Below are 17,761 nucleotides of genomic sequence, written 5' to 3'. Positions count from 1 at the left end.
TAATAACACATTTGTAATACACAACATTTGGCTTGTAATTGGTGACATCTGTAACACCACATTTGTGATTGAGACCTTTTGAGGTCAACATGGTGACTGAGGACAACGGGTCCTGCAGAGTCAGTAGTTTCTATTCAGCTGTTTTGTTTTCATGTCTTCTCCTCCATCAGTTATCAGGAGAGCCGACAGTCAAAGTGCAAGAATTCAAAGAAACACAGAGATTCTCCTTACAGAGCAGACACAGCACAGATGTTTCCTTCATCGTCCTTCTCACTCAGTTCAGCTTCTTTTCATTTCTGTCACTGACACCAAGTAAAGCCGCCCTCTTCCTCTGAGCACCAGCTTTTCTATTATTACAAAGAAGAAGAAACCATTAAAACACCAAAGCACAAACACACTGTGGAGCCTTTTTGGTTTTCTTAACACACTTTTACAGACACTGAAAGCACAAAGCTGCTCCACAAACACAGGATTAAGAACAGAAGAAGATTTCTGTCAGGAAGCATATCTGGAATAATATTCAGGCCCAATCTGACACACAGACCATAATAATAAAAGTGGAGAATGATCAGAATCATTTCAGAATTTTCAAATAAATCCAGATTCAGTTTTGGCAGCAGAGCACAGGGATGCACACGAGACTGAAAATCAAGTCTTCTGTATCTTTGTAAGTCCTGTGACTGTCTGGCAGTCGGTGACCTTCACCTCTGATGAAAAACTGAAATGAGATCTTTTCTCAGCTGATTTTAAAAAAGAAATGTGAGTAATGATCCAATCAATCATTGTTATTGTTGGCCAATACTGTGAAGACCAAACTAGGATTCACGTAAACGCTGAGATTCAAAGTATAATTCAATGATTATTGTCATAAATGACAGATATAGTATTTTTCTATTTTGTCTCGTATGTTATTCTGTTTATCTGATTCTATTGAGAAATATCCTGTCTCAGAGTGACGCTGAAAAACTAGTTCATGCATTTATTACTTCCAGGCTGGACGACTGTAATTCATTATTATCAGGATGTCCAAAAAACTCCCTGAAAAGCCTTCAGTTGATCCAAAATGCTGCAGCAAGAGTCCTGACAGGGACTAGAAAGAGAGAGCAGATTTCTCCTACACTGGCTTCTCTTCACAGGATTGACCCCTCATGGCTGCCCCTCCCTGCCCCTTTCTTTGCTTTCAGTCTCTTCCTGTTTAAAGAGAGTTCTTCCTTCCCACCATCAACAAAGTCTTCATATATGGCGTCATGTGATCACTGGAAGCTTAAAACATCTCCCTTTTTGTGCTCAGTGAAAGCCTGAATGGATGGAGGTGTTTTACCTGCTGCGACCTGAGAGCAGGTAACATGATGTGAGTCAGCAGAGTTTCCAGACTGTTCAGGACGCCGCCACCGCAGTCCAACACGCCAAAGTTCACTTCCTGGAAACATCAGGTTGCACGAGAAGATCAGAATGATTGGCTGCATCCACGTCACAGTCAACCAATGAGGTCTGTGCGGTTTGTTAAATGTGCAGGTGAGGAGGTGACCCAGACCAGTTACTGACCTGCTGCACGTTAGCGGTGGTTATGGCCTTCTCAGTGGTTCTCAGGAAGAACAGACATTTCCCCAGTAAAGGCTGGAAATACAGAACGTGATGGAGTTCAGATTCCTTTAACGTGACGCAGACAGAGCACTTCCTCTGCACTCTGTCACCAAAGTTCACCATGCAAAGGAAAACCTTTCATGGGCTTTAAAGACGGGGTGGTTGGAGAGCTCTGCAGGCTGCTCGTTACCAGTAATGGGAGTAACGGCACTACTTTTTCAGTAAAGAGTAATCTAATTACTATTCCTATCGTTACAACGCCGTTACAATTACTAACAAGAAAATGTGGGGCGGTCCGTTACTATTTTTCAACAAACAGACGGTTGAAGCTGTGTTCAGCTTACAGCAGCTTATATCAGCTGCAGGAAGTAGCTGTAAGTAATCTGGGCGCTGCAGCTTTAAGCAGCTGTGCGCTCCCGCAGACAGACCATCACTTTTTGGCACAACAGCTGGAGCTCAGGGGGCAAAACAATCGCATGAGTGCTGCTGTTTGCCTGAGGAAGAATAAAGGAGTCGTGGTAAGACAATCACATGACCACTTACAGACAAAGCAACAAGGTGACATATACCAGTTTATAAACTGTGTTGATAGGCCAGTAAAACCAGAGTCATGATAAACAATATATACGCGTGTTTGTTCCTCAATAGTTTCATGTTTAGTGTCTAAGGACAGCAGCGAGCACTCTCTGCTTATGAGCTGCTGTCAGACCTGCAGGTATCAGGCTGTGATCTTCTCCTTTGAGTTATACGTGGAAGCAAGATGGCGCCGGTGTGCATGGCTGACCGTCTCCGACCACGTCTTCGCCTCGGCGTTGTACTTCTCGTTGTTTTATCTTTGGTTTTATGTTCTCTAGGTGATTGTACACTAATAACTTATGACAGAGACACGCTCCTGAATCTTCGGTTTTCCTGTTCTCAACGACCTGACTGCCTTGGGACCGCCGGTGCCGCTATCCCCCTGATGCCTGTCTCCCCTACCTATGTGACCTATCCTCCTCTTCCCATGCTCCGTAGGAAACGCTTCAGGAAACGGGGTAGGAGGAGCGGCGTCCGTGTCCGCGTTAAGGCTTATATCAGAGCCATGGCTATGGACTTCCCTTCTACAAGCCGTGAGCTATCCTGTTTCTTCCACTATCTCAGCAGCCACTCTGCGGCTAGATTGCTAACCCACCGTTGGATTTGCTCCGTCGGCCTTCAAACCTACCCTGCTCGCCCAGTGGCTTACCACTCTGCCCGATCTTGGATAACACCGCCTGGCCGCGGTGTTCAACATAACAACCTTTGCTCCTTGCGACGGGCTACTACAAAGGTCCTGGCCCCCCGGATTCGGATGGCCTTATTTAATGTCAGGTCTCTTTCAAATAAGGCCTTCCTCCTAAATGACTTTTTTCTCACCTCGGGACTGGATGTCCTATTTCTAACGGAGACCTGGACTTCTCCGGGTGAGTTCATCCCCTTCTCTGAGCTTCTACCTCCTGACTGTGCCTTCTTTAGCTCACCTAGGCTAACTGGTAGAGGTGGTGGCTTAGCCTCGGTTTTCAAAAATAAACATGATGCACGGCTGCTATCCTCTCCAACCTATTCCAGTTTTGAAGTTCAGCTATTGGAACTGACGGGCTCTCGGACCACTTTGTGTGTCGTGGTCTATCGTCCGCCTAAATATCATAAGATGTTTATCTCTGAATTTGCTGATTTTTTGGGATCCGTTCTTTTTAAATATGATTCTGTTATTGTTTCTGGAGATTTTAACATTCATGTCTGCTGTATGAATGACCAATTGGCTAAAGACTTTCTTGTGCTGACTGATTCTTTTAATCTTATTCAGTGGGTGAATGAGCCTACCCATGTTCAAGGCCACACCCTTGATTTGTTTTTTTCATTCAATGTGGACATTTGCATTAAGGAAATCAGGAATACTGGTCTCTCTGATCATTCCCCGGTCATCTTCGATGTAGACCTGGGTGATACTGGTCAATACCTAAACTCTCCTCTTTATCCTACGCGCACTATTAATGCCAATACTGTGGTCAACTTTATTACGTCTTTTGTTAACTCCCCATTTAGTATGCTGGATTGTTCTTCCCCACACACACTTGAGAACTCTACTAATACTCTTTTTACCACCTGTTCCTCGATTCTTAACATTGTTGCACCCATCAAAATGAAACGCCCTAGAACTTTCTCACAATGCTGGTTAAATGATTCTGTTCGTGCCCTACGACGTATATGTCAGCGTGATGAGAGGAAGTGGAGGAGTGATAGACTTCAGTCTTCTTATGATATTTTACGTATTAGCCGCTCGAAGTTCCAAACTGCTGCCAGAACGGCTAAAGCGGCTTTTCTCTCTAAAATTATTACCACTAATGGTGATAATCCACGAATTCTATTTAAAATTTTTAACTCTGTGGTGAACCCCCGTCCCTCTATGCCACTGCTGTCTTCCCCGGGTCTTTGTGGAAAATTCTCAAACTATTTTTTAGATAAAGTTTTATCCCTTAGATCTACTCTTCCTCTGGTGACTGATTGTATGTCTACTCCTGATTGTTCGGCCACTTTTTATCAATTTGAACCCGTTTCTCTCTCCACTCTGAAGCGTCTAATTGATAAATTGAACAATACTAACTGTGTACATGATGCTCTCCCATCCCGTATTGTTAAGGATTGTTTCAGTGTAATTGGACCTTGTTTATTGTCCATATTGAACTTCTCCTTGCTTTCTGGCTATGTACCTTCAGCTCTCAAGCATGCCATAATCCAACCTGTTCTAAAAAAAAGGAACCTTGAGCTTAGTGATTTTGCCAATTTTAGGCCAATTTCTAAGCTTCCCTTTCTGGCTAAAATACTTGAGAAGGTGGTTCTGCTCCAACTGCAGACCTACCTTGATGAGAATAATATAAATGATAAATTTCAATCGGCCTTCAAACAACATCACAGCACAGAATCAGCATTGCTTCGTGTTTTCAATGATCTCCTACTAATGGCTGACAACGGACGCCCCTCAGTCTTAGTGCTTTTGGATCTATCATCGGCATTTGACATGGTTGACCATAATATCTTATTAGCGAGACTTGAGCACACTGTAGGCATCAAGGGCGCTGCCCTGGATTGGTTTAAATCCTATCTCTCCAATCGGCTCTCTACGGTACATCTGGCTACATCCTCTTCCTCGGCTGTACCTGTTTGCTGTGGTGTCCCCCAGGGATCTGTGCTGGGCCCTACCCTTTTCTCATTATACTTGCTTCCTTTAAGTGCCATCTTTGAGAAATACCATATTGCTTATCACTATTATGCAGATGATATCCAGCTCTATTTTGAGCTAAACGACGATCTTGCTCTGTCTCTGAATAGCCTCCGAGAATGCATGTCCGAGGCCAAGAAGTGGTTGTTGTCGAATTCTCTTATCCTTAATGAGAAGAAAACCGAGATTATGATTTTTGGTAGTAATGCCCTTCGTGCCAAACTCCGGGATGCCTTTGGTTTTCTTAGTTGTTCTCTCTCTGATACTGTCAGGAATCTGGGTGTCTTATTTGACAGCTCCTTTTCATTTGACAAACAAGTGTCTGCTGTTGTCAGATCTAGTTTTTACCAGCTTCGTCTTATCTCTAAGGCTAGGCGCTATATCCCGCATAAAGATCTCGAAAAGCTCATCCACGCCTTTGTAACGTCGAGGCTAGACTATTGTAATTCACTTTATTGTGGTCTCCACTCTTCCCTTTTACAGAGATTACAGACAGTTCAGAATACTGCAGCTCGCATTACAGACAGTTCAGAATGCTGCAGCTCGCATTCTAACTAAAACCAGCAAGTTTGCCCACATTACTCCTGTCCTTGCCGATCTGCACTGGTTGCCTGTCAAATATCGTATTCAATTTAAAATTTTGTTGTTTACTTTTAAAATTACTAACAACACTGCACCCAGCTACCTTAAGGACCTTTTAAACCCTTATGCTCCTGCTAGGGCTTTAAGGTCATCGTCACAGTTACTGCTGGCTCAGCCCAGATCTCGACTTAAGACTAGAGGTGATCGATCGTTTGCTCTTGTTGCACCTGTGCTGTGGAACAATCTCCCGATTGGCATCCGGGCATCTGATTCTATTCATTCTTTTAAATCACAGCTTAAAACATATCTTTTTAAACTTGCCTTCTCCACCTTTTAATTGCTGGTTTGTTTGTTTGTTTGTTTGTTTGTTTGGTTGCTGTGACCTATTGACCTCTTGTATTAATTCCCTCCTATCTTTCTATTGGTGTCTTTTATTATGGTGGTACAGCTTTTATCTTGCTATTACCCATGTGCTGTAGTCATTCTTATTGGTAGCTTTTATCTATGAACATAACTCGTTATTTTTATTTATCCGTTATCAATGTTTGAACCTTTTATTGTTTTATGTAAAGCACTTTGGTATGCCCAAGGCTTTTAAATGTGCTCTATAAATAAAGATTGTTGTTGTTGTTGTCCTTTATACTGGACACTAATTATTATTTTGGAGTCGCACAAATAATTCGTGTGGCGTCTTATTGAATGCAGAACAGCTGATTGTTCTGGAAATAGTTTAATGGTTATTAAAAAAAGGGTAAAAGGTAAATGGCTGCAAATAACTTTGTTGTTTGCAAAACTTGTGTGTATAATTTTCAAATTTATATTTACATTTAAAGTTATAAAAATGATTCGTTAAACATGTTCGTGGTTGTTACAGTAAAAAATATAACTTTTTTGTTTTCTGTCTGATTTTAGATCAATTGTGTTAATACAGTTTGTCAAAATGAAAACATAACTGCAGATTCAGACACGTGAGGTTGTGCTGAAAAGAATGATACCAAACACGGCAAAGTAAATAATTTTTAAAGGTAAATGTAGAGGAAACATAAAAAGTTGTCACGGCTGGGGCAGCAGTCGTGTGGTGGAGTGAATGAGGACCAAGATGCAGACGGCGGTGGAGATGCGAGTGGAGATTTATTTACAGTGAAAATAACAAAGGTGAGGGAAGAAGCGAACATCAACCTAAACTGGGACAAACTAACAGACAAAGCAGAAAACATGAGGGCAGCAGGGAAACACAGAGATGACACGAAGAAGGCAGAGAGACGTGGAGAAACACCGATGGACACGGAGACACACAGAGTAATGCAGACGACGCCACAAGCAACACAGGCAGACACACACTATAAATACACACGAGGTAATGAGGGGATGACACACAGGAGGGGAGCACAGCTGAACCACAAGACGAGACACAAACCTTCAAAGTAAAACAGGAAACACACAGACTGTTTTACAACACAAGGACACGAACAGAGCACAGAGGACAGCCACAGGCAGGGCTGATAAAACACGGAAGCACTAAACATAAGAACCAAACCCTAAGAACTAAAACAAAATCAGAATAAACACCAAACACAAGATGAAACCAAAAGGAAACACAAAACGCTGCGACCCAGGACCCTGACAAAAGGAGTCACAATGGCCGATTATACCCTGGAGCCCAGAGGGTATTTTTAAAGTTACACAATAGTTACTTTTCCTAGTAATTAATTACATCTAGAACCTTGTCACTCAGTTACTAACTAAGTTACTTTTTGAAGAAGTAATTAGTAACTATAATTAATGACTTAATTAAGTTTGAATGACTATTTGAAAGTAACTTGCCCAACACTGGATATGAGCGAGTTTCCCAGCTGATGCAAACTGGAAAGCTTCTCCTGTTTGAAGTGGATCTATTCAGCTTTTATTTCCTGATCATTTTAAGCATCAACAAAGTTTCTAAAAACAAGCAACAGTTTGTCATCATTCATAAACTCTGACGTCACAGGAGTGTTTTTATTCCTGTCCCATGTTTGAACGTTTCTGCATATCAGAGCTGCCAACACGGCACCGACTCAGGCTGGAACTGACTTTAAATACTTCATCATTCATGATCCTGTTAAAACCACATCCAGGGGAAATGTTATTAGCATGTAGCCTTTAGCTCATGTTCTGATTGCTGCTCCTCCATGTTTGTAGTCCTTTTTTCTGTGAATAAGTGTTTGTGGAGCTTTGAGCTCCTCAGACTTTGGCCTCTCGACCTCCTGATGTTCAGCCTGCAGCTGTCAGTCATCCAGTGTTTGCTCAAAGACTTTAATCACCTTGTTAACCAAACAAAGCAGCACAGTTTGATCCATGGAAACACAAACACGCTCAGGCTCATCATCTCTGAGCAGGACGATGATGAATCGTAGGCTCGGTATTGTTTGGAGCTTAAAGAGAAACCAGATACATCAGAACACAAAAACCCCGAGAGGTGGATCAATGTGACGTCACACACCTGAGCTCTGAGTCCTCGAGTCTGATCCAGGCTCGTGCTTTAAGACACGTTTCTGTGTAACCCTCAGCTCAGGTGTGTTCAGGACATTTGCTTGGAAGAAGCCGTCTGTGGATAAATCCTGCTCTCCACCTCAGCTGTCAGGTTTATCCAGAGAACGGCCGTCCTGACTTCCAGCAGCCCCACAGTCCTCGTTTCTAATAAACTGGCATCACTGAAATGAACTGTCTGCCTCGCTGTTCAATAATCTGCTCTTTGCCAATTTCCCAGCAGAACCTTCCACTCATATCAGCATTTTTCTGTGATTCTCACATGAACTAAACATAAAAAGCTGAAGCCAACCTCAGAGTTCCCCGTAGTGAGGAAGAGTTTCCTCTGAGCCACAGCTGAGTTTGATGCGTCCACAAAGGAAGACTGACGGGAGGACAGACTCTGGGAGAAAGGCAGATATTAAAAGATATGAATACAAAGTACGCTGCAACAAACAGGACAGCAGATTATGAAGAGCGGTTAGACCTTCATGTGTCAGTCATTGAAATGTGATCAAACTGGGACAGTGGCGCGGCGGCCCCTCTGTTGGTCTTCCTTGGTCTCTTGTGTTCTGGGGGCCTCTGGATGTCTGGAGTTTTGATCTCCTCCATACCTGCTTCATGCCCTGGAGGACGGGGCTGTGGCTCCCCACACTCCCTAGCAGATCGTTACATGGAGAAACCTTTGGAATGCAAGCATGCTGATCCACACAGGTATGCACACAGGTGTACACACGGGTGTTCACAGACGCAGACTACAGCTTTCTTGGCTGCTGCCTCAAAGCACACTGTGCGCTGGCTATCTTGCGTGCTGCACAATATCGTTTATTATTTAGTATCTACTGATATCTACTGCTAGCTAGTTTATTGTGATGGTGCTGTTTTTTTTATTATGTTGTTCTTTGTTGTTTGCTTTCTCTTCTGTTTTTTTTCTCCATACAGGTGACCCAGGTGTTTGTTTTTTTTTGTTGGTGTTTTTTTTGTTTTTTGTTTTTTCTTTCTTCCCCCCCTTCTCACCGTCTCTTCTCCCCTTTGGTTTTCTTTCTCTCCCTCTCTTTCTTTCATTCTTTCTCCCTGTCCTATCCCACAGTCATGTCTGTCCCGTTTGTAGCAACTGAAAATAAAATAAATTCATAATTATAATAAAGGTCAATCAAATGGACCAATATGGCAAGGCCATGATGATCCACTTGGTAAAATAAATCCGCTTGGCATCTTTCTTGGCCTTAAGACAACAATTCTGATGGCTAAAGATCCAAACGGGACACACAAAAAAAAAAAAAGTGAAATGTTACAATTAACCCCATAGTCTGGGTTAGTTGTAACACATCCTGGGGTAAAATGTAACACAATGAAATAAGGGTACTAACAAAACATTAACATGTAATCTTTGTTTATTCAACACATGAATGCACTTAGAGCCATTTATGTAGCTGTGTGTGTGTGACAGAATGCAGAAATCTAGCTTTTGAACATATTCCAACCCCCCAAAAAAGACAAATTATGGAATTTTCTGCAACTGAATATTTCATTAATTTTGGTTGGTCTTCCTTGAGTTTGGCCTCATTGGCTCAGTGGGCATTATAACCTACAACTCTTGCACCAATTTTGAACATAACAATGAAGCTGAAAAAATGTAGTTGTTCACCAGCATCGCAGTTCCATTACTTTTTATCATGGCTTACCTTGGTGTGGTTTGCAAAGTGCTTCAGAAAGATGAGGAAATCTGTTTCTTGCACCCATCCTGATTTATTTCCACTACCAGTACTTCCTACTGGTCCATCTCTGATGCAGAGGTCTGCATAATGTATGTGTGGGAACACAAACAGTGAAGTAATTGTGTTGCCAATGGCATTAACCACATATAGAAATGTGACCAGTGAACCTCTCTCTGTTGATGTCGTTGCCCCAACTTGTTTAATATAAGTTAAAGTAATAGTGTGGTAAGTTGTAACATCTGCATTATTGTTACAACTAACCCAGACTGTTGCTGTTACAACTGACCCAGACTCCTATAGCCATGAACTAGCTAACATTACAGCCAACGGCTAAAACATTAGCACTAAAGACCTACACAGAATATATCCCCATAGACATACAAATAACATAATTTAAGTTTGATGAGTTTAACTGCAAAGCAGATAATGCTATTAGAAATTGAAATAAAGTAGAAAAACTTACTTTTTGGCATACAAATTACTTTTTTTCGTGTTAAATTGTCTGTGTTTGACAAAATGTGCTGATTTTTCACATGTGATAGCAGAACTGAGTTGGGCATGCACAGGATGAGTCACATCATTTGAAACTTAGCCCTGATTGGAGAAATTGGAAGTGTTACAACTGACCCACGTTACAACTATCCCCGGTCTCCCCTACAATATCCTTCTCTTAACTTTTACTCAACTTTTAGCATTTTTGTGCATATGGTACGGTGTTTGTTTGAAATGCTTTGTAACCATATGGTATGGTGTTTGTTTGAAATGCTTTGTAAAGCCTCTGGCGCAAATTTATTCAAATAGCACTGGGTGAACCTTGGAGTGGTTATATGTTAATTGCTGACTGGCAAGCTATTCTATACTTTTCTCTTGGCAAAACCGAGTAACCCACATTCCTGCAGGACTCTGTCTCTCTTTGTTGGCCCTGTGGCAGACTGGCAACCTGTTCAGGGTGTGTCCCCTGCATCTCGTCCTGTGAAACTGGGACAGGCTCCAGCTCCACCACAACCCTGAATTGAATAAAGCAGTAGAAAGTGACTGAACAGATGGATCTGAGTCTGATCTGAACTGTAGTTTCATTTTGAAAGAAACCTGCCTGCTGATGAAAACCATCCCACGTTTGCTTCCAAGAACTGCATCAAAGAGTTTTTCTGTTTTATTGAGTTCTTTGAACTGAACGTCAGATATGTCTGAGCTTGTTTTTATCCTCCTGCCTCCTGAATTTCCCAACCTCCCCACCACTTCTGATGTTATGTCTCTGATCTGATTCCAGTAAGATCCAAATTTTTCTTCAGCTTGCTGACTCCGGCAAACATGCAATAATTATGTCAGTTTAAGCAAGTTACTTGTCTTCCTTGGAAACCTTAAAATCCCCCGAGAGGTCACTTACGTTAAAAATAAATCTGACAAAATTTAAGCCGAGCTTTAAATCTTAACTGGAAATGTAGAAGATAATATAATAAAGGTATTACAAATTGTTACTTACAGATTTACATTTCAACATTTCAACTTCTAAACGTGTATTTTACTATGATCCTTCCTTCTTAGTTTAAATAATTTCAAAGCGCTATGACAGTAATCCCTGCCTTGACTCTTACACTGTCAGTTTTTTTAAATTTTAAAATACACAAGATAGTAAAATAATCAAGGACAGTCATATAAAAAAATTAAATAACTGCAAAAAACAAAACAAAACATATAAGTAGGTTAGGATCTCAAAAACCCATGTATCAAATATGACACCCTTGTCAATAGGGAAACCTGGTCATTTCTATTATGAAATATTCACTAATAACTTGGGGGGAATTATCTCTGACACAACATTAAATGACATCCTCCGGATTTCCAAATGTTGTGGTTTTAAACCTTTGAACTTTTCCATTCAGCTGTCTGCTGTTGCTGGTGAATGAAATCATCTCCAGCTTCACATTTTACAGTGAATCCAAAGCTGAATGTGTGACCCTTCAGTCACTGAGTTTATGGTGCTCTACATGTCTGATCGTCTCTCTGAGTCACTGCCAACATTCCTCTGAGTGATGCTTTTTCAGAGGAGCAAAGTTCTTGAAACTTCACAAATAGTTTACCAGGAAGGATAGAAATCTTCATTGTGTTTACAGAAAGTCGTTTGAGCACATGACAGTTACAGCATGTCTAAAAATAGTTCATTGACGAGAGCCATGATGGTGGCAAAACATACACATAGGACTCTCAGTTGTAAAATTAATAATTTATTTGGCTTAATTTATAAATCAAATCAATACAATGGCAAATTTATAATGACAGGTAAAGAATACATTTGTAATAGAGGTTTATACTGCTACTACTACTAATAATAAGAATTTGTTCTGAAATTGCAATGAACCCAAATGATGTCTGATACAAATACACATTTACTGGTTTTATTGGATAGTCATATTTTGGATTCAAATCCAAATTCTACTATCATCAGAAGTTTGGAGAAAATATTATGATAGTTCAAAACATAAATAAACAGAAACAAATAAATGAAATAATACAGTGATTCACAAATAGACACTTGTTCAAAAGATTTTATTTTATTCCTGTTTTCATTTGTGCTTTTCTTTGTTCGCTAAAGGTGCGCTGGAGGTCCAGAAAAAGAGAAGGAAAAGTTGCAGCCGTCTTTATTTCAAAATGTCCTTCCATTACAGAGGGAAGCTCCTCTCTTTCCTTGCAAGATTAGAGACTGCAGTGTGGAACCACCCATTGCAATGAATACCTTAAATAGTATAAACATATTTTACATAACAATGAACTGAATAATGTTATCATAGCCATAGCAAGATCAGCGAGTCACATTTCAGCATTTTTCTCCTTACAATAGGTGCTGCCATACGACAGAAACACTGTAGTGCTCCCCACTGCTCTGAGAAAATGTTGACGTCATTGTTGGCATTTTCACCACTGCTTTTTTGGAGTTGCCAATGACCATATTTAGATAAAAAGCTTGACGGCTAAGCTAGCTGCTAATACTAGCAAACTTGATTGGCAAGACACATATCTGCTAATTAGTGCTAAGAAACAAACTAAGTGCGCACAGTTTGTTCCTCCTGTGCAGAGAGGGTTAGTCTCCGAGCACTAAAAAGAAGAGAAAAGAGGAAGAGAGTAAAAAAAAAGAAAAGAAAAGAAAAAAAAGAAAAGAAAAAAAAAAAGAAATGTGATCAAAGTTACCTGTTTGACATCCTGATAGAAGAAAATCAGCTTCTTGGATCCGTTTGCAGCAAAGAATTCATGGATCAGACTGAACTGGAAGAATCAGACATTAATGACTCAAAGGTTCAACTCTGAGGAAGGATCACGTCTCTGAACTTACTCTGTCATCAGAGACGATGGCGTCTTCCACCGCCGCCTCCTCCAGGCTGCCGGCGTCGGCCAGCCTGCTCATCAGGTATTTATGTCGGGCATCCAGAGCTGCCCGCCGTTCCTCCTTCACGGCTCTCGCCTGTTTGGCTACTTCTCTCCTCGCCTCATTGGACAGCAGCATCGTGCTTTTACCAGACACCTGGAGAAACATCAGCTCAGTCTACAGACGCAGAGACCAGTGAGAGCTTGGCCCAAACATCTGCAGGTTTCTGAGGACCACGTTTGACCCTGACTGGAGGCATCGATTCTGAGTGTGACTGCCTAAACTGAGCTACTGTCCCCCCTCCACTGAGACGTTGTCCTGTGATGTGTCATGGGGGGAAGTGTTCCTCACGGTTGGACTCGTGAGAAGTTCAGTCAGTTTATTCAAACTTTAAAAAGACGCATTTTCAGTCTCTGGATTTCAGCAGAAACTAATGTGAACACAGCACTTTTTGATTGAGTATAAAAGGATGAAAGAGTCAGTGATCAGTAACATTGTTGCTGACTGATGCTGTTGTAGAGCTGTCTTTGGATCCTCACCTTCCTGGAAGCCTTCCCTGGATTGCTCATATATCATTAACTTGTTTGTGTTCAGTAGAATCAGGTGTTGTGGATGCAGGTCGTAGCTGTGTGAGGCCTGTACAGTCAGCGCTGTGTGAGCGCTGTGTAACGTTAGCTTAGACTTCTTTCTGTTGTTATCATCCTTCAGGTTAATGTTGTTGTCATTATGCATCACAGGAAGTGTGGGTGGCTGTTAGCCTCACAGCTCATGGAGAGTTGCTGCTGCTCTGCCTCCTTTTTGATGTTTCTGCTCTTTGTGGCTTTGTGTTACTTTGTGTCGTGTCTGAAACAAAGTGAGTCCATGTTACTAACTGTAGTCGGCTCTCTGTCTCGTGCACAGCTGACTGTTGTCTGAATGAAAGTATTTTTGTACTTTGTGTAATCTGTTGGGTCTTTGAGGCCTTTTTAAACAGCATATGAGCCATATGTATGTGTGTATATGAAAGGTTGTTTGTAATACATCAAATTGTTGCTTATTCTAGAGCTGCTGCTGTGCCTGATTGGTCTACTCGCTCGAAACTGAAGGTTGACTTGATTCTTTTGGTTTTTTACATTTTGTCAATAAACCAACTTCTTTATGATTTGAACGGCGTCTCTGACGTGTCACAGGCCTGTCAGCTTTCTTGGTGATTGGTGTAGTTTTGAGCTTCATGCTCTGGCTGTTGTTGGGTTTTCCTCTTTCATATTAAAGCTTTTGTCCTACATTTGGCTCTAAAGTCTAATTCTAATCCCAGCACTGTGTCTGGGTGTGTGATGCTTGTTTTCCTGCTCTTTCTCATGAAACAGTCACAACATTCTCAGTCCAACTTTCACTCTTTGCTGCGTTTGCTGCAGCTGCAGTGAACATGGTGCCGTTTGCCTTTAAGAAAGTTGTGCACAAAGGCTTTTTCTCTAGCAGACAGCTGTGTGGCTAAAAGTCAGATCATTTTTTACCACCTCAGTCACACTGGACTGAAACAAGAGTGAAACTAGGAAGAATCAGAGTTTGTCCAGTGACTGCACTGATTTTCTTCATATTCACAAACTGATTCTAAGTAGTTGCATCAGCTAATCACCCGGACACTGAGCGTCCAACACGCTCCCTGAAGGGAAACGATTACATCCTCCAAACAATCACAATCTGTCTCTGAACGACTGGAATTATTCTCTGATTTGTCAATAACTGGAATTTATCAATGCAGACACTTTGCCAACATGATGAAGTCAGTCTGAGTCGCATCTCTTTGGCTAACTTAACTCAAGTGGTTGCCGACTGTTCTGGTTCTATTCCCATATAACAGCAGGGTTGCTGAGCACCTCTGTCACTCTGCACTTATGTTCCCAGTTCTCTTTTGTGGAGGAATTTTCCAGGAATTCCTGGGACCAGCTTTCCATGAGAGACCCGATCAGGAGCGACTGTCCTGGACACTCCCAGCATCACAGGGACTCACAAACCCGTCTACCACAGTGAGAAGACTGATGGTCACAGGCCCACATGTAGCTTTAGATCACACGTGTGCACTTCCTGTGGTCACTGCTGTAACTCTAGACTCACCGAGGGGCCAGTGGTTGGTGAGGCAGCAGCAGCTGAAGTCATGTGACTAATGGCTCTCAGCTTCTGTCCTCCTATTCGCCGGTGTCCTTCACCTGTCACACCTGGTCAAGAAAGAGTGAGAATGTTCAGAGCTTTAATGGAAAAGAATATTATTACATATAAAAGGCCTCTAACAAGTATTGTAGTGTTAATCAGGATGAAGTCCATCATGAACACTTCAGAGTGGTTCAGACAGTCGGTGTTTCATGCACAGAGCCTCCAGTCTGCATATCAAAGGATCCTGAGGAATGACAGTGAACCCCGAGTTCCCCTCATTACATTCATGTGTGTGACTGTGAGGAAAAGGTGATTGTATGAACGTGTGTGAGCGAGTGAATGAGGCTTGTATCAGAGTGGAGATAATGTCAGCGGCACAAGCTGGACGCTGCAGGTGTCACATGTGAATCTGTGCATCAGTGTCTGCACCTTTGTGGAGGTGAAGCTCAGGAGGTTTGGATTTGTTCAAAGCTCTGTCTGCTCCATCTTTCTTTCCCTCAGGCCTCTCCAGATCAGGAAGGAGGTCCTGTTCTCCTTCTCCCTCCTGGATTTCTGGATCCAGGGAAGGATCAAAGTCTCTCAGCCCAGCATCAGAGCTTCTGGCTGGGGGAGGACTGGAAGTTTCAGCTGGAGGCTGAGAGCCTGGATCTGCCATCTGAGTCACAATTCAAATATTCTCAGTAATCTCAAAAAGCAACAGAAAGGTGCCATTTTCATGAGCAGTGGGTTATCCAGCAGTTTGATTCATGTCAGCAGCATTTAGTTTGTAACTGCTGACTCACCTCTGGCTGTGTCCTGCTCTCAGGGTCACAGTGGACACTGTACCTTTGACCGAAGCTGCAAAGACAGTCAGCAGGGGTCTGGATGCATTCAGCACCACGTCCTTGTTGGGCAGACACCTTCAGTGACAGGACAGACAGTCCAAAGTAAGGAGACGTGGGACACAGTGAAGACACAGAAACAGAAACCAGAACTATAATCACAAAACAAACTCAGAAACATAAAGAGTGAATCAGCTGATTCAGTGTTTGTGACAAAAACATGGATCCTGGTTAATAACTTTTATTTGTTTGTTTCTGTATTATTTTGTGTATCGTTCTTATGAGCTGTTGTTTTGTCAGTGAAATATTATTTCATTGTTTTAAGCTTTTTGTTGACTTTGAAGTGCTTAAGTTGATATTTTTGAACATTTAATTTGTTCGATTATTGTCGAGTCGATAAAACTGTCAAACGCACAGCTGCTTCCAGCACGGCCGGAGGAGAGGTGGCCGAGCAGACGCACAACACACACAGCTCACAGGTTTGCATTTCTAGATATTGCAGATGTTGCAGAAATTGAGAGTAAAGAACTCAGAGATCCAGCGCTGTCTCCTGCCCCTTATTTATACACCACAACACAACGACAGGCGTAACTCACACAAACGGGTAACATGAGGCTCAGATGCTTTGGACGTGTTCACATATACTGGACACAGAATGATGAAGATGGAGCTGCAGGAAGGAGGAAAAGAGGAAAAACACAGAAAAGATTCACAGATGTGGTGAAAAAGGACACGACAGCTTCTGTTTGTTAGTTTGGTTTTTCTTTATTTGGTAAAGATTCAGAAATAAAGAGAAGATCACATGTTTGAATATTATATTAACGTTCTGTAATTACAACAAGTTGTAAAATCTTTCCAGAGTGAGACAGAGACTGTGCAGAGACTGTAGAAGGACAGAGCAGCAGCAGAGCAGTCCAGATACACTGATGATCCTCTGTCAGATCCAGAGGGACACACAGGGCTGATGCTGGACTCTACATTGTGTCTGACAGTGGAGCTGTTCTCAGAGCAGTTCACTCTGCAGCACTGACAGTCATCTGCACTTCATTCCTCTGTCAGTCACTGCTGGATGAAGCTCTCCTCTCCACCTCCCAGTAACATGGCCCAGTCAGAGCGTCTCTACACACAAGCTGCTGCTGCTTCAACCTCTCTGGATCATCAGGACACAGCTGCTCCTCTCTCAGCACACACACCGTCCTGTTTACCATCATCACCACCTGCAGAGAGAAGGAGGAAGAGCAGAGGAGATAAACGAGTGTTTCCAGAGACTCTTCATCAGCTGTCAGTCAGTGATGCAGCACATCCAGTATAAAGAGCAGCAGGGACGTCAGTGCTGGGACTGTACTAGGACTCATTGTTGCTTCACTTTTTCTAATCTTTGGATTTTTATTGAAGTTGCTGAAAATGTTTTTCCCTCCTAGTTTGAGTTTGGACTTTCATTCATTAGAAGAACCTTGGTGTGTCCACTCTGAGCTCTGTAGGAACCCCAACAACAAGCCCAACAATCCAGATGGACGGTTCCAGCTGTTAACTGGAGGAATTCCATCCAAACATCTGCTCTCACTAAATTCTTCCTCACCTACAGACTGTGTTCTTCACTGCTTTAAACTTGGAAATCAATGCAGTCATTGGTCTGCGTGCTGCTTTGTTCAGAGAGCTGATTGGCTGTTGACAGTGTTTGATCAGAGCGTGTCAGCCGTTACTATGGTGACCATAAAGGTGAGAAACAGGAAGTGTTTGTGTCCAATCCTGAAGCCTGTCACCGTTCTCCTCTCACAGCTTCACTGAGAAGCTGCAGCTTTACAGGAAACACTGGATCTTT

At 42.2% G+C, this 17,761-nt stretch overlaps 1 protein-coding gene across 1 annotated transcript; it reads right to left on the bottom strand.

Moving 5' to 3' along the window:
• Nucleotides 1-1,264: 1,264 nt before the first annotated feature.
• On the bottom strand, nucleotides 1,265-15,773 carry LOC147302877 (uncharacterized). The gene is made up of 7 exons (XM_086284499.1): nucleotides 15,548-15,773; nucleotides 15,083-15,183; nucleotides 12,956-13,144; nucleotides 12,814-12,888; nucleotides 8,223-8,312; nucleotides 1,546-1,617; nucleotides 1,265-1,420 (listed from the first exon to the last, which is right to left on the bottom strand). Exons 1-7 carry the CDS (start codon nucleotides 15,771-15,773, stop codon nucleotides 1,265-1,267), a joined length of 909 nt encoding a protein of 302 aa, XP_086140625.1.
• Nucleotides 15,774-17,761: the final 1,988 nt, after the last annotated feature.

Source organism: Aulonocara sp. 'chitande type north' Nkhata Bay, linkage group LG23, assembly GCF_057382095.1.
Source record: "Aulonocara sp. 'chitande type north' Nkhata Bay isolate Kocher_YH1m ecotype deep benthic linkage group LG23, A_spYH_male_GT1.1, whole genome shotgun sequence".
NCBI classification, from domain to species: Eukaryota; Metazoa; Chordata; class Actinopteri; order Cichliformes; family Cichlidae; genus Aulonocara; species Aulonocara sp. 'chitande type north' Nkhata Bay.
Note: the sequence above shows the minus strand (reverse complement) of the source record. Positions and strands in the feature narration are given on the sequence as shown.

Coding starts and splice junctions, on each gene's coding strand:
- LOC147302877 (XM_086284499.1), bottom strand. CDS start 15,773: ATGGCAGATCCAGGCTCTCAGCCTCCAGCTGAAACTTCCAGTCCTCCC. Junction 15,184..15,547: donor TGAGCTTCACCTCCACAAAG/GTGCAGACACTG, acceptor TTTCTTGACCAG/GTGTGACAGGTGAAGGACAC. Junction 8,313..12,813: donor TCTATCAGGATGTCAAACAG/GTAACTTTGATC, acceptor CCTTTCTCCCAG/AGTCTGTCCTCCCGTCAGTC.